Raw genomic sequence first — 16,471 nt, forward strand, 5'->3', positions numbered from 1 at the left:
TAATGAAGGAGGGAAGATGGGAAAATGGACAGAATAGAAAAAGGGAGAGAAGAGGAGTGCTGAGGGCTGGGTCAATCAGGTGTATTGCTATCCCTTATACATTAAAATGGAAAATGAGAACATACTAAATGGGGGATGGGGTTACACAATGGTACACTTTTCACCATCTCTTCTTTTCTGTTTTTGTAGGAAGCATCTGGAAGCCCCTTAAACATACAGCACTCTGGTAAAGCCACACGGGGAAACACCACGAGACAAGGAACAAAGCTGCGCAGTAACAGCGTCACATCACATACAGCAGAGGCATTCTTGCAAGCGTAAGTGAAGCACAGAGTGGGGTAGCAGTCCCAGCACATTTACCAGAGGGGAAGGAAGGAGAGAGAGCAGATCTATGAGAAGAGGAGGAGGGAGGTGGTGCGGGGGGAGCTGCATGCTCTCAGAGTGTGACAGAGATAGAGCGATTCTATGAACGAGGAAGGAGACACATGCACAAGCAAAGGCAGAGATGAGGAGCAAGCACTGAGCTAGACGTAGCGCGAGTCGAGGAAAGAAAAACAGGGGGAAGGAGAGGAAGGAGAGTCGGGAAGGTTGAAGGAAGGAAACAGAAAAGAGCTAATGATGGACGACTAAAGTAGAGAGTTTTTTATGCATATTTTTTGTGACAGATGTGACTCTTGACTGAAATTAACCAAAGGTACCAGAGGACAGGACTGCCTTCTCTTCTCCAGCTCTGCCTGACTGGATGCAGCAAAGGCGGCTGATTTATTACTGAGGGGCTCGGTGGCAGTGTGTGTGCGTGTGTGTGCAGGTTTTTATGGTCCTTGCAGCGCGCGGTGCTGTGGGAGAAGGACCATTCCTCCAGTCATAAAATGACATTCAGCAGGCAGCGGCTCTGTGCACCCGTGCGGATCTGCAGCACTCAGTAAGACGATTCGTAGCTGTTTACCTCTGAGGTAGTGGGAGATCATGTGCCATATGTTTGTATGTTTAGGCTAGAGAGGCAAGGGTGCAGCAAAGGCACAGTGAGGACGATGCAAGGATGGAGCGGGACGCGTGATGGCAGGGACTGCAGCTGAAGTGCAGAGAGTGGCCTGGAGGTCGGCAGGACGAAGAGCAGAACAGAGGAGGACGTAGGAGACAGAGCAGGGGCGAAGGAGATCATGGCTGTCATAGAGTGAGAAATAGCATATGCTGTAGCATTAGATCAGAGTGGTGCGGCAGGGGGGTGGAAAGGCATCACTGTAAAAAGGGGGAGGGGGGAGAAACCAAGAGAGAGAAGCAATCAGCTTAGCACCTCATCGGGAGGAGGAAGACAGGACAGAACCAGGACACAGCAGAAATGGTCATTCAAGACAGTGTGTAGAGGTCAGGGAGTTGGTGTGGGACAGAAGGAGATCTGGGGGGGGTCCAGTCCCCTGTTCCTGCTACTGGCAGGACCAGAGGCCCCCAGAAGCTGAAGGTGTTCCCCTGAAGAAAGAAGAGGACAGATTTTGGCTGTGGTGAAAGAGCTGTCCCCTCTCTGTCACCATGGGAGAATGGACCATTTTGGAGAGGCTGCTGGAGGCGGCTGTCCAGCAGCACTCTACTATGATTGGGAGGTAAGAACCTGTGCTTTTTGTGTCCATTGTGTTTGTACTATGTTAGTTGATGACATCCCAACATGACATCCTAGCTCTCCTCTGTTCTACGCTACCCCACTGTCACCCTCACTGCGCTCGCTGTCCTTTTACCTCCGACATTATTAGTTAGTGGATAAACCAGTAACACATAATCAATAGCTGAGCTTTACTGTGCATTATGGCTAATTCAAAGAGGTTACACGTTGATGCCCAGTAGTCAAGCTCTTAATAGATAAGACTGCCATTAGCCAATACAAGGAAAGTGAGACAGAGGTTTTGTACATGAATGAGTGAAGGACACAGGATGATAAAAGAGAAAGACAATGTTTTGCTTTCAATATGAATTTTGAAAAACTTAATTATCAGGTTTCAAATTTGCATGGGACCATTCTGTGGTGGAGTGTTGAACAGATGAGTTTTTGTTTTACTTGTTTTACATCAGTGGAGGTATGCTGTCATAACTGTGGTGGACAAAATAGTGCTTCACATCACCTCTGTTTGATTATGTAGAAAAGTTATCATTTTACTAATTAACTACAATTGTGCTTTCCTCTTTATAAATAGCCATAAATCAGAGGGCTTTGTTCAATCTATCTCCAGAATTTAGTTGACCTAAATCTGCAGAGACCAGGATTTTAATTTGGATTGTCGGCGTTACCTTGGACAGAGGGCAGTCTGCTACAAGGGCACAGTCTAACCCTACCTTTGCTCAAGGGCCTCTTACACCTGAAATGTGTGTTGTGCGTAAGAAAAGTGAAAATTGACTCTCCTATTCTCCTACTGACTGGACTGTGTTCAGGGATCTCGTGCTTATTAATAAAAAAAACAGAGATGATGTGAGCTGGGTAAATTGTGCTGCTGTGTTTATAGCCTGTATAATAGATCTAAACTTGTGTGCACTGGAGACTTTTCTTTATGACCTAAAATGTTGTCAAACACATACAAAATCCTTGTCTGTTTTATGATCTAAACACTTTAGTACATTGTTGTTATGATGAGTGGCAGTGCAAATAGCACTTCAGCCTCAAGAAGGTCCCAGGTACAATTCCTGGGCAGGCTTCCTGGGCTTCTCTGTGGAGCATGCATGTTTTCCCTGTGTCTGCGTTGGTTTCCTCCGGGTGCTCCAGTCCCCCCTGCTACTAACATGTATAATAGGGTCTTTTCTGGGGCCAGGACTACCCTTAAAAATAGATCCCAAAATCTCAGTGGGACTATCCTGGTTAAAATAAAGGATTAAAATGGAGACGGAAGCTAATTAAAGCGCGAGCTATGTTGTGAGTAAAGTGGTAAGACCTAATGGTGTAGTGAGCTACAAAAGAGAGATACCATCTGCTTAGAGACAGTGATAGCAGTGAATGTTGGGATTACATTCAACAGGTGGCCAGAAAAAGGAGACGAAAGAGATGTCCGTGTTGCTCTTTTTCTGCTGGATATGTAAGTAGGCCACGGTTTGCTAACTTGTTAGCCATTACAAAGTGGTAAGGTACTCACTAACTGTAATCTGTTGTGGAGTCTTTCCACCCTCTAGTGGTCAAAAACATTTCATGTAGTGTTCAATCCAGCCACTGGCTGAAAGTAATCTGTAAGCCACCTTTAATTTACCAGAGGCACAGAAGCAACTCTCAATTTGTCTGCTACCTTTTCAATAATCATTCGGTCATATGATGTCATGGCATTAGCATGTATGTTTGAGCTATTTGTTGATCATGCACATCACTGGCTGGACATTTAATAGAGGAATTTAAAGACACAAACATTATATAATATCAGCCTTGTATTTTAGCACACCATACTATTCTAAACTTTACATGATGTAACATTGTAAAATTATATAGTACTTCCTTCCCCGAAAGCGTTGATAAGAGTTTCTGAATCCAGTGCTCTGTAAATGATCCCGATGTGTTTTGGCTTCCCTCACACGCTGCTTGTCCTATACCAGCTCTTTAGTCGACCCAAGGGCTTTAGCTGTAACACTACCTCCCCAGTCAGGCTCACTCCCACTCTGTTTGTCCATTTGAGACAATGTGTGAATCCATGTCCAATATGCAAGCAAGTTTGGTCCCCACTCCCCAACCATTTTAAAATGGCTTCAGTCATTTAAAGGTCATAGATTTGCTTTTTTTTTGTAAATCTTTTGTAATTCAACACCCCAGACACATATTAGACATTGACATTAGGCATACTCATCGTAACATAAAAAACTAATAAAACAAAGACTTGATTCCTAATCCAAAGCATGTGTCTGCATGGTCAGGAAATTATTGAGACATTTAAAGATTTAGCAATGTTTTATTATGTAACAGCAAGTTGGAGAATTGTTCACCAATGGCACAACTTTGTGTCTTAAAGGTGCCTCCTAGTTCCAAAGAGCCCCTCCACACTTTAATGTGTTTGGAGTCCAAAATGTTTACTCTGACCTCTATGGGTTGAAAGGTTCAAGTCTGTTGCACCACTGACCATTTCCAACACCGTTGGGTGTGGTCAGACATGGTCCGCTGCACTTCTCAACACAACTAACTGTGATGTGGTCCCTAACGTGTGCCGTGAAGCTCTGTCTTCAGGGTGAGCATGAACCAGTCTCTGTGCCTCCCATAGGTGTCAGTGTGTCTGTAGTGTACACCAGTCTGCATGTGTCTCTGTCCCACCAAGTCCAGTCTGAGCTCCTCCAGTCTCCTGCATTACACTGTGAAACATGTTGCATGCCAGTCATGTCTAACCCAAAGACACGCTCACAGAAAAGCATTGTTGGATGTCTAGACTGTCGATCAAAGATACAATTAAGCTCTCCCTTAATTGTATGCCTTAGGCTAACCTATGCCCTGCATTGAGCAAATGATTGCACATACACCACAAGGTTTATAAGAGTGGGGACCTGGCATAGGTTAGCTTAATTATGGTCTTTATTAGAAACAGACAATGACGAGTTGCTTCTGTGCCTTTGACTAACCACTGGTGGCTTGCATACTGTGACTCATGTAAAAATGAATGTTGTATTTAAGCTTCTGTAAAGAGGTTCAATGTGTGCATGGATAACCAGTGATCACATTCACAATGGCTGTAAAAAGAAATAATCTGGCTTTAACCTTATTCTGGACCTAACTAGGGGTTCACATTCACTATGAAATATCAGAAAGGGTTCAGCCTGTTGTGTAAGTCCTATTTACCCAATATGTTTGTTATATCTGAGCAGTATTTAAACAGAAGCTTCATCTGCATGCAAAGGAGAGGTTCATCCAAATAAAGCTTTTTAATTCCATCCATTTAAAAAGAACATTACTGCTAAATAATGCTGGAAAAAAAAAAAGCAAGAAAATAGTTTGTTCCAAAATTTTTTAAATAATTAAATTTCTGTTGTATATAGTGGTTTACAAATCTTAATGGCTGCTTTGGAGAGTATTTGCTAAATGTCTTTCCTTGCACTCAGAGGTCCAGTCATAAATTCAGCCCTGCTACACCTCGCAGGTAAAAAGGAAGGAGCAAAAGAAATAGTGTTGATGCATCTTTCTTTGCACTGCAATGCTGTAGTGGGGTCAGTGCCAAAGACAAGTAGAGCGCAACCGCAGGCAGAGGATAATGGAGGAGCAGAGTGTAGTGAGGAGATGAAATGATGAGGGATAAGACAGGAGAAGTAAGGAGAGGAAGTAAGGACAGAGTATTTAAGGACAGAGTAGGTAAGGAATGAGGAGGAAAGTAGAGGAAATAAGGACAGAGGAAGGTAAGGAAAGGAAGTAAGGACAGAGGGAAAAAGGACAGAGGAGGTAAGGACAGAGGATAGTGGTGATTAGGAAGAGGACAAAGGAGGTAAGGAGAGGAGGTAAGGGCAGAGGATGTAAGGATAGTGAAGGTAAGGAAAGAGGAGGCAAGGACAGAGGATAGAGGAGGTAAGGACAGAGGATAGGGGAGGTAAGGACAGAGGAGGTAAGGGCAGAGGAGGTATGGGCAGAGAGGTATGGGCAGATGTAAGGACAAAGTACAAAGAGGAGGAAGCTTCCCTCTGCAGAGGTTATGTGAGTATGGAGACTGACCTGCTGCTGCACTGTTTTCAGTACACCGGACGTTACATCTTTTGTTCATTTTTTGTTGTGTACAGTGTAGCCCGTGAAACTGAGAGTGGGGAAACCTAAAGCAGAATCGTACAAATGCAGCTTTTGCTCTATGCAGCACCTGAAATTAATGTATTGACTCTGAAGCTGTGATGGAATGATAGTCATGTTCATATGATGGTGGACTATAAATTTTAAGTTAAGAATCTCTCACCACTGTACTTGTTCTAAATGTGCAGTTCAATCATGAACTGTGATTTGAAAAGTGATTTGAGAGTTTGTCGTAAATTGATATTACCGGTACAAAAAATACACATTTATTTATTAGACTTGACAATATCCTTTCCATCTCTGCAGTGTAAATAGTTTGTAAATTTTTTCTATCGGTAATATGCAGCTCTTCGTAACAGCAACTGCTGTGAAGTGGCTCATTAAAAATTGATGTGTATTTGACCAGCCTTTTAATATAATGTACACAGTGGAGTTTTCTTTGGGGAGTACTGTGAAATGATACTGGGACCTGAGTCCACCTTAATCCACCATAGTACATGTTCATGTTCATATGTTCATAGAGAGATTGTTCAGTGTCTAATGACCAGATTGTAGGAGATAAAAAGAGGAAGCCTGGAGACTACTCAGTACATAATCTGTGTTTGTTGCTAAAGTCACAGAGAAGGAAAGTTTGGTTCTTAATAAAAGCCCTCTATGTTTCAGGCACTTACCCCTTTCCTCATGCTCCTCTGTAAAAGGGTCAGCATATCCAAAAGAGTGAAGCAGCCTTGACCCCATACAAGGACACTCACCAAATTTACTTCACATCTTAAATTTATCAGGGCCATTGTATGAGAAATTAGATCTCAATCAATGTATTATCCACTTAAATAAAATCTATATACTGTGAAAAGATCATGTTGCAAAGGAAAACACAGACGTAATGTCTCAGAGTTTCACAGCATTAGCGATCCATCATTCTGTCATTCAAACCCCCCCATTTCTCTGCACATCACACTTGTCATTAGTTTATTTGTGTAGTGGCTGCTGATGTTGAATCATATTGATTATGGTGTTCAATGGGCGGATTTAGTTTGAAAAGCTGAGCTCAGCGTTCCTTTGGCGCAAAGCTATTTTTCATTTTGCCAACATGTTTGAAGTCTGCATGAGTCCAGAAGGAGATTTGTTGGACTTACAATTTGTTTGTTGTAGTACTGGACCAAATGACAATAAAAATCAAATAATGATTATATCTATATGGCCATACACAGATCCTTTCCTCACCTTTTATTGGTCAGCCTTTGTCATGCTAACAAAGAGTTTATGCTATTTGAATCACAATAAAATTTATTCTAGTCCTTAGTATTTTTTTAACCCCTATGTCTTTATTATGACCCATCTTGTGTATGTGGGCCTTGTTAAGCATGGGCAAGGCTCACAAAAATCACATGGAGGATTGTGTCTGCTTTGATTTAGAATTCACAAATCCAAATTCAAGATTAGCGGTGTGCTATGGCGGTCTTCACTTATGTGCAGGAATTATAAAATCTAAAATTGTCTGTGACACCCAGACATGCTGAAGCTCTGAAGTATTAGAGAGTATCTTATTTCCTTCTAGGCATAACTGTTCAGATCCAGAGAACATGTTAAGACAATTTAGTCAGCAACATCTACAACATCCTGTAAACTCAGTGTGTTATTCACAATGAATATTGCCCTAAATAAAAACATATTTACATAAATACAGTTACAGTTCTTCCACACTTTTAAACCAGGCTCAACTGAAATTTCTTTATTGCATTTTATTTTTTGTAATAGTAATGAACGAAAAAAAGATGTATGCTATGATGACGGGTTGGTTAGAGGTATTTTTGTATTTAATAAACTGATATACCCATTCGAGCAACACAGTGTCCAATATGTTCATAGGACATAGTGAAGTAGATCGTGATGTTATTGAATTTTTCATTTCCATTTTGCTGTCCACAAACAAATTACCCTGCCTCCTAACACCAAATGGCTGAATTACTCTGAAATCTCAACACTCAGCAAAGAGCTTCATTTAAAGAGAACTGCTGATATCATCTTAATGTCTTATAGATGGAAGTACAGTTTTCCTGGTCAGGATGCGTGGATATGGTAATTCTAGATGAAAGCAAAAAGTTGAGATAAAAGATGTGTCAGAAAGACAAATGGGGCGGAGGCGAGCTACAGCTGCCTCACGCCGCATCATCATCAGCTCCCTCACGCACGGTTAGTCCTTGTCAACAATCAAAGAAAGATGTTTTGCCTCTCCTCCTCCTGTTTGCCTGCAACAAGGACAAAACAAGGGCAACTTTACTATGCTGTTATATTCTGCTATAGAGCTTAGTTGTAAACATTTTAAAGGTGCATTGTGTAACTTTTCTGGCGGACCATCAAATGTTTTTCTCCATGGAGATGTTATTGCTTTGTCTGAAATCTTTCACAGTAATAATAATAAATCTTTATTTATAAATCATTTTTAAAACAAGGTTTATAAAGTGATGTACACAAAGAACAATACAAAAAGCATAAAAATAGCAAACAGAAGGCATACAAAAACAGTCATATAAACCATTTAATTAGTTATAATAAATAAAAAGAAATAGAATAAGAAGAAATAAGGAGTAAAATGAAGCCAAACCCAGTTAAAGGAAAGCTAACTGATAAAAAATTGTTTTAAGAAGTGATTTAAAAAATGATTCTGATGGCACAAGCCTTATTTATACAGGCAGGTCGTTCCAAAGCCGAGGGGCCTGGACTGAAAAAACTTGATCACCCTTCCGGTACCTGGACTTTAGAACAGCCACAGGGACATGCTTGAAAATCTAAGGCTGTGGGAGGGCTCATATGGGGTTAAAAGTTCTAAAATGTAACTTGGTACAAGACCTAAACGAGCTTTAAAAGTGATCAGGCAGCCAGTGAAGGGAAGCTAAAACTGGGGTCATGTGCTGATGTCAATTAAACCCAGTGAGGAGCTGAGCTGCTGCATTCTGAACCAGTTGGAAAAGGGAGATGGATTTGGACTCAATGCCAGAGAGGAGGGAGTTGCAATAGTCTAGACATGAGAAGATGAGCACGTAGATGATTTTTTCAAGATTAGGGGAGGATAGTTTTGATTTTGCTAACTGTGTGGAAGTGGCAAAAACAGGATTGGGTGACTTTTTTGATTTGAAGTGAAAGTTGAGGTGAGAGTCAAAAATGATGCTGAGGTTTCAGCAGCAGGGGTGATGTTGGGAGCAAGAGGGCCAAGACTATTGCTGATATGAGAGGTGGCTTGGGGGGGATTGATTAAAGTGATGACGAGCTGTTGAGTTGAAGGAAGGTCTGTGCCATCCAAATGTTCATGTCATTGAGGCAGTTTAACACAGCAGCCAGACTCCCACGGTCATTTGGTTTCAGCTGGAGGTAGATCTGTGTATCGTCAGCATAGCAGTGGAAGGACACGTGGGAGCATATAAACAAAAAATAAAATGGGACCTAAAATAGATCCTTGTGGCACACCACAGGTAATGGGGGCAGAGGAGGAGGTAAAAGTGTCTATAGTGACCACCAAGGTTATGTCTAAAAGATAGGAATAAATCCAATCAAGTGTATTGTCTGGGATGCCAACCCAGTTCGATTGAAGCGGCTCATTAAAATCGCTTCTTCAGCAGTGTCAAAAGTGGGGCTTAAATCTCAAAGAATTTAAATTGTGTACTCTCCTCTGTCTGCAGCTACAAGAAGATCATTTTAGACTTTGAAGAGGGCTGTTTCAGTGCTATGGGATGCTTTAAAACCTGATTAAAATTTCTCAAAGATGTGAATTCTATTCAGAAAATCTTGAAGCTGGTTAGAAATAACTTTCTCTAAAACTTTGGATAAAAATGGAAGCTTTGAAATTGGTCTAAATTTTTTTAAATCAGAAGTGCTTAAATTAAGTTTCTTTTAAAAAATAGTATGGTATTAAACAGACCAAACCAGACCAAGTTTCAGCTCAGATCTTTGAGGGAGCAATTCCGCTCACAGTTTTTTATAAACCAAATGTACTTGAATAAGTGTAAGGTAGAGCTGTTTAATATAATACTGTGGAACATTGCAGGCAGAGCAATGCCATATACATAGAAAAAAGCACATGAAAGATCCCCAACCAAAAAATTATATCATGCCCTTTTAATGAGTGGATACACTTGTGCACTTTGGGCCTATGTATCAGTTACACTAACTTCTCAGCACCTCTGACTATCATGCACTTGGCTGAATTCGTGGGCTAAAGACATCCTAGTATTTAAACAGTTCAAGCATAGGAAATGTCTGAGCTATACAATAATTAGGCAGCCTAATTTCTCTGTGCATGGTGAGGTCTTTGTTCATAATGTGCTACCGTCAGCAGCGGCCATCCGCCTGGCTTCTTATCGGGAACATATGGGTGGGAAGAATATTTGGACTTAATCAGGTTTTTGCCAGTTTCTTTGGAGCACTGTGGCTTCATACACACTCTAACAGTAATGAGCGCCCTATATTCACCCATTTCAATTTCTTGTAATTCATCTGATGTTGAGCTCAGGGCCACTGGTGCGTCCCTGGAGGCTGGTGGCTGCAGCTGCCTGCTATGTGAATGAATGTGTATCTATCTGAGTGTGTTCTGTGTGAAGGCCTTCTGGGAAATGTAGTGCTTGCATGTCCAGCCAACACACCAGCCAGGAGCCACCACTGTCTCACAGGTCGATCCTCAAGTCATCAATCTCCTCTTGGGCAGCCTTGTCCTTGTCTCGCATGCCCTGTCATTGTTCTATTTGGTCCATAGTCCTTGAAACTTAAAGGCTGAAAAGACAGTTGTTATTAACACAGGAATAGGGAAATTATAAGAGTACAGACTATTTCTCTAGGAATAAAGTATAATGGATGTCTATTAGGAGTGCAGCATGTTGAGTGGCCCTTATACATATTGACTTTAAAAGCATGATTGTAATTTATTTATTTATAGTGCAACTATTTCAATTTAAATGAATATAATGAATTTACATAGCTATCCTTTGGCCTGTCCAAAACCAGCTAAAGCAAACTTGGGGAGTAAGGTGACAGAGAGCATTATTAGAAGACATCCCATCAGTGCTGGCGTTTCTATATAGGGTTACATGGTTTAAAAGTAGTTAAAAATAGTCATTATAGACAGGCTCTGGGCTGCTCTTGCGCATTCTGCTTGAAGCGTATTGGCGTGTAACTCGGCAGGACTTAAAACACTGATGTTTGCAGATAACCTTCGTTCAGTGCATTCTGCTAATGCAGCAATCTGCCCTCTGCTGATTACCCTGTTATCCAGCAGCATTGTACACACACACGCACGCACATACAGCCAGTGCGCGGGGTCCTGATTTTTAACAACATAAAAGTGCAAACGAATAAGTATTGACTCAATATCTGCAATGCTTAGAAGTTTAGAAAAGAGCTGGAGTTGTTTGGTCTAAGTTCGGTCCACTGAGAGAAGGTTATTCCAGGTGGCCGTTTACAGTATGGTGCAATGAGTCCAGTAGCAAATTACAATATGTTTGCGCTAAGGTTTGCCATTGACACAACAGTAAGAGTTTGTTAATTAGGTTAAATATAATGTCTCTGGACATCTAGAGTCAAAAATAGTACAATGACATTGATGAGGGATGATGTGGTATGTGTTATTATGAGATCATTGTGGCTACAGGCAGGAATCAGGGGCGGCTTTGCTGTAAATACTGAGAACAAATTTAATTTAAATGACATCTGCCAGTGTTAGCTGAAACCAGGAAGTAGACTTTACTTATTGGCACTGGCAGATGTTCTGGTGTAAAAGGCTGAGCAGAATGGAGCAAAGCAGAGGTTAAAATATCTTACTGTTTTGACATTTCTGAAGAGTGGCCATTTTGAAGGTCTTTAATTTAAACCCAGCATGAATGTGCGGTCCAGAAAACATTATTATCGACAGGACGTGTCTGACAGGGACATGCCACCAGGGACGAACTGATACGTTGTGTAACACTACTAACCACAGTTCACTTCTGGCAGAGCAAAGGTGCAGGCGAGGCCTTATTGTGTAGTATATGTGCACAAAGCCAAAATCAGTGTAGCGCATGGCTCCCAGCTGCTCCACGCCAGCAACCGGACATGTGCGCCTCCTGCACACGTCGCACACATGAGTGCTCCCGCTCTGAGTCTATGCCCTCCTGTCTGTCTTTGTCACACTCACAGGTGGAGCAGGAGCTGTCCCGCAGCACATCACTGCTCTATTTTCAGTGGCTTTCACGCTAACACACTGCAGGGCATCTGGTGCCTTCTACACCATTACTTTTATTATAACTCAAGATGGCTCAATCCCAAATCAAGCAAATGTTTTTTATCTATGTGACGCCAGTAATGTATGTTTTTTTCTGTGAACTTACATTTTGCTGGTTGCTGTGGTAACTGCTGTTGAGTGGGCCTCGTTATAAGAGTACACTTATAAAGACTCATTTGACATTGATGAAAGCACAAACTGAACACTTAGATAGACAGCCTTCAGTCCCCTCCCATTGGTGGTCTGCTAGTTACCAATGTCTTGAGGTGAATGTTGAGCAGGGTGCATGTGACATAAGCACCAGGGAGCCCCATGATGTGCAGGCTTTCCTGGCTCATTAGAAAAAGCTGACGGTGCAGCCTCCTCTCCCCCTCCCAGCGCCTCCTCCACCTCCGCAGTGGATCGACACCAGCGCACTGGCCGCTCAGAGACCTTAAAGAGCATCTGCACTGCTCTGTCCCACACTGCAGCAATGCTCTAATGATGCTCCATGGGAAGTCCCCAGCTTTTAGAGAAGGGTCTAACATGGCTGCCAATAAGATTCCCGCACCACAATAAATCACCTACACTAGTGTACTAGTGTGCAGAATATTGGATACTGTCTGCTCTCAGATGCTTAGATTTAACAACTGCCAAAATATTTTGAATATATAATTATAGTGTTTGTTACAAATGATGAAGTTATATCTCACTGTATTGCCACTTTCTCACTGTCTCCTTGATTTAAAGAACAGTGGTATCAGGCCTCAGTGTTTGAGCATGATAATGTCTGTTGTTTTACTGAGCACTATACCTTTATCAGCGATCTCTGATCAGTGACCTCATCTGTGCATGCTATCTGGAGCATACCATCCTACTGTGCTGTACTTTGTCACAACAGCTGAGTGAAACACAGAAAAAGAACACATGGTTGTGCATGCACACAGGTCTTAGTTTAAATTTATGTTGTTCTTGCACATAATGGCATTTCCCTTGAGGGTTTTCTAGTTAAACCAAACTAATACCTTTAATCAATGGTTGGCGGTCAGTTGGATCTTTACTATCATTACTGTGTTTTATTAACTTTTTGTGTTTCTCCACTCTCCTTCTCTTCCTCCTCTTCTTTCCTTTTGTCTTTGCAGGATCCTGCTGACTGTGGTGGTGATCTTCCGTATTCTTATAGTGGGAATAGTGGGAGAAAAGGTCTATGAGGATGAACAGATTATGTTCATCTGCAACACCATGCAGCCTGGCTGCAATCAGGCTTGTTATGACAAAGCCTTTCCGATCTCCCACATCCGTTACTGGGTGTTTCAGATCATCCTGGTGTGCACGCCGAGCTTGTGCTTCATCACATACTCTGTGCACCAGTCGGCCAAAGCGCGAGACCGCAGCTACTCTCTGTTGCACTCCCACATGGACCACTACGGACATGGCCATGGCCGCCACCACGACCACCATGCCCGCAAGCTACACTCGCGCAACATCAACGGCATCCTGGTGCACCCCGACAGCAAAGAGGACCACGACCTCCTGGATGTGAAGGAGATCCCCAATGGGCCGAGCCGGGGCCTGCCTGTCACCAAGAGCGCCAAAGTGCGGCGGCAGGAGGGCATCTCCCGGTTTTATGTCATCCAGGTGGTCTTCCGCAATGCACTGGAGATAGGCTTTTTGGCTGGCCAGTACTTCTTGTATGGCTTCAATGTACCTGGGATGTTTGAGTGTGACCGATACCCGTGTGTGAAGGAGGTGGAGTGTTACGTGTCTCGGCCCACAGAAAAGACCGTCTTTCTGGTCTTCATGTTTGCAGTGAGTGGAATATGTGTGCTGCTCAACCTGGCAGAGCTTAACCACCTCGGCTGGAGGAAGATAAAGACAGCCATCCGAGGGGTACAAGCTCGCAGGAAGTCCATCTGCGAAGTACGTAAGAAGGATGTTTCCCACCTGTCCCAGGCTCCAAACCTGGGCAGGACCCAGTCTAGTGAGTCCGCCTATGTCTGACAGAGGCTCCTCCAGCCAGGGGCTCGAGGACCTGTCAGACTGTGGAGGAGAGCTTTATCCTGGCTTAGTAGCCCCAATTTAAGGGGCACCATTTAGACTCACCAGTAGATTACTATTGAGGAGCACACACAGACTCTCTGTAGTTACAATGAAGTTCAGAGACACTTGAAGAATCACTTCCAAAAAGGCACTGTGTTGCCTTTTCTTGTACAAACTGTACCAGAGGGCTCTGCTCTGCCTAGGTGACACTAGGTGCCTTCATGAACTCTACAAACACAACTGAGCAATTACAACTTAACAGACTGAAAACCCAAGTTGAATTATGTAGTCTTTATTATTAGCCTTTTGCTGTTGGTTTACTAAAAACAGCCCCCCCGTTTTTAATGTGTGCATATGCAAGAGCTTAAGCGTGTGCATGCACAGGCATGTATGTGGGAAAAAAGCCAACGTCTGACTCATGTCAGAATCTTGAATGCTTAGCTAATCTGAGCTAGAAAGAGAAGGACAACTTTATTACTGTCCATAAAATTTGGATAAAGTCACATATGGACTTGATGCACCTTTTTATTTATGCTTAAGTAAAGAAACAAACAGCACTAAAACGACTAACTTTAACTGGAACATGTCTCTGTACTGTACTAAGCTTTTTATGAAACTCTAGTCCAATCTTTGTCACTTTAGGTGCCAGACGTATGTTATGGACTTCTGCTGTAAGTCAGCAGCAGAGCCTTTGTTACATAAACACTTGTTATTGTCGGCAGATACACTACAGCACTGTGTAACACACAACCTGATGGTGATGCCTTTGAGGCACACTGTTTCTTTCAGAGTCACCAAACAGTCCAGAGCAGTGCGTTTGTGATCACTGTCTAAAGGGTTATCGCTGTTACATACAACTTTTTCAACTATTGTAGCCACAGATATTTTCACATTTAACTCAAGATTTTTCACAAACAAATGGTGCCATATTGTACATAAATGAAGTATATGACTTAAGCCTTTTTTCCTGTGCAGTATAGACAAGCTGGTTTGGATTGAGGGGCAGAAGTTCAGGTGAAAATAAAGATGAATCATAGATTTCCAGCTTTAACAATATGTATTAATAATGTGCTTTTTGTTAAGTCTTCACTGTGGAGACTATACCCCCAAAGTGTTCTCCCTATGGACAATGAAAGGCATGTTATTGAAGCATTACTAGAATGGATAGATAATGACATGTAATTTAAAACAAAAATGTTTTATTTATTTGCATCCTGCTCCTGTAAAATGTAGTACTCAGCATGCATTGAGATGAAAAATATAAAGTGAAATGATTATAGTATCCCCATGTGGGAATATTGAAAGTGAAATCCAGAAAGGCTCAAGAGATGCAGCAATAATAATATATAGTATGTGAAAAAATATGTGAATAAATTATTATGCAAACAGATACTTTTGTGTAGTGCCTTTTTGTGTACTCAGTGGGTTCTGTATCTCCAGTAATAAATATGTTTACTTAAAGCTGAACCTTTTTGGACTGTGGCATTGTGCACTGGGTTTACTTTTTCACAAAACACAATGTGACATTTTTCACAGAGCTTGGTCAAATTTGAGTTACAAATTTAAGAAACCAATTTACAAATTGCACTCACATTTGCACCATATATGAATTGAATAACATAAATCTAAGCATATGATGTGTGTAATTGCTGGTATAGTCTATACCAGTGCCGTGTGATGCAGTGCTTTAGACACTGATTCCCAATCTCGTCCAGCTTGCATTATTTAATATATAGAAATGATACAGCTCATTCCTTCCTGACTTTCTGTTCATAAATAAAACATGCTAAACTTTTTACCTCAAACTTCACCAGTGGTTGAAACTAATTTGTTTCACAGTTCAGGGAGGCCTTATAGATAAAGCTTTGTTATTATTATTTTATTTAATTTTTTCACATTTGTTACTTTTGATGATGCCTTCTCGATGAAATTATTTTCTTTTCCCCCTCAACTGGGAGATGTAAACAATAGTGGCAGTGGTACTAGCAACACTTAAAATTTCTTATTTAGAATATAATTTGGTGTAAATATACCTTTTCTCAATCTCCAGTATTTTCAGGCCTGCGTGACATATGGGCTGGCGGTTTATTAGAGTGAATCTGATCATTCCCGTAATGAGGAAGGTTACAGAGGCAGAGGAGGAGAGGTGTGGGGGTGGTGAACCTTTTAGCAGTATTAAACCATCAGACAGAGCGGGCGGAAGTCAGTGGATCCTGGGGGACACTGTGGTTTCCAGCTAACCACCCTGACACAGACTCGATCATATTTGATTGTCTCGTAGGTTTTTGCATGTCCAATAATGAGTTTTGTACTTATTCATTCACTTAAAAGCCAACTGTGTATCTATATTAACATAAAGATATTAGCAACTACATAGTTCACATACAGACCCAGTAAATGCCTAAACAAAAGGCTGAGGCTGTAGCAGGCCGTTGCTGTGGTGACAGGAGGTAATGATGTTACATAGACTACAGCAGTGAGGTCTGCAGCAG

At 41.8% G+C, this 16,471-nt stretch overlaps 1 protein-coding gene across 1 annotated transcript; it reads left to right on the plus strand.

Annotated features, from left to right (window-relative positions):
* Positions 1-1,264: 1,264 nt before the first annotated feature.
* Positions 1,265-15,294, plus strand: LOC110168183 (gap junction delta-2 protein-like). Its single transcript, XM_020933604.2, has 2 exons — positions 1,265-1,598; positions 13,082-15,294. The coding sequence occupies exons 1-2, from the start codon at positions 1,528-1,530 to the stop codon at positions 13,938-13,940; spliced, it is 930 nt and encodes a 309-aa protein (XP_020789263.1). The 5' UTR covers positions 1,265-1,527; the 3' UTR covers positions 13,941-15,294.
* The last annotated feature ends 1,177 nt before the right edge of the window (positions 15,295-16,471 follow it).

The sequence above is a fragment of the Boleophthalmus pectinirostris genome, unplaced genomic scaffold (assembly GCF_026225935.1).
Source record: "Boleophthalmus pectinirostris isolate CB_2022bp ecotype Guang Dong unplaced genomic scaffold, ASM2622593v1 HiC_scaffold_12, whole genome shotgun sequence".
NCBI lineage: Eukaryota > Metazoa > Chordata > Actinopteri > Gobiiformes > Gobiidae > Boleophthalmus > Boleophthalmus pectinirostris.

Excerpts from the sequence above, each read along its gene's own strand:
- LOC110168183 (XM_020933604.2), top strand. The coding sequence starts at position 1,528 with ATGGGAGAATGGACCATTTTGGAGAGGCTGCTGGAGGCGGCTGTCCAG. Across the intron at positions 1,599-13,081 it reads CACTCTACTATGATTGGGAG|GATCCTGCTGACTGTGGTGG; the intron begins GTAAGAACCTGT and ends TTGTCTTTGCAG.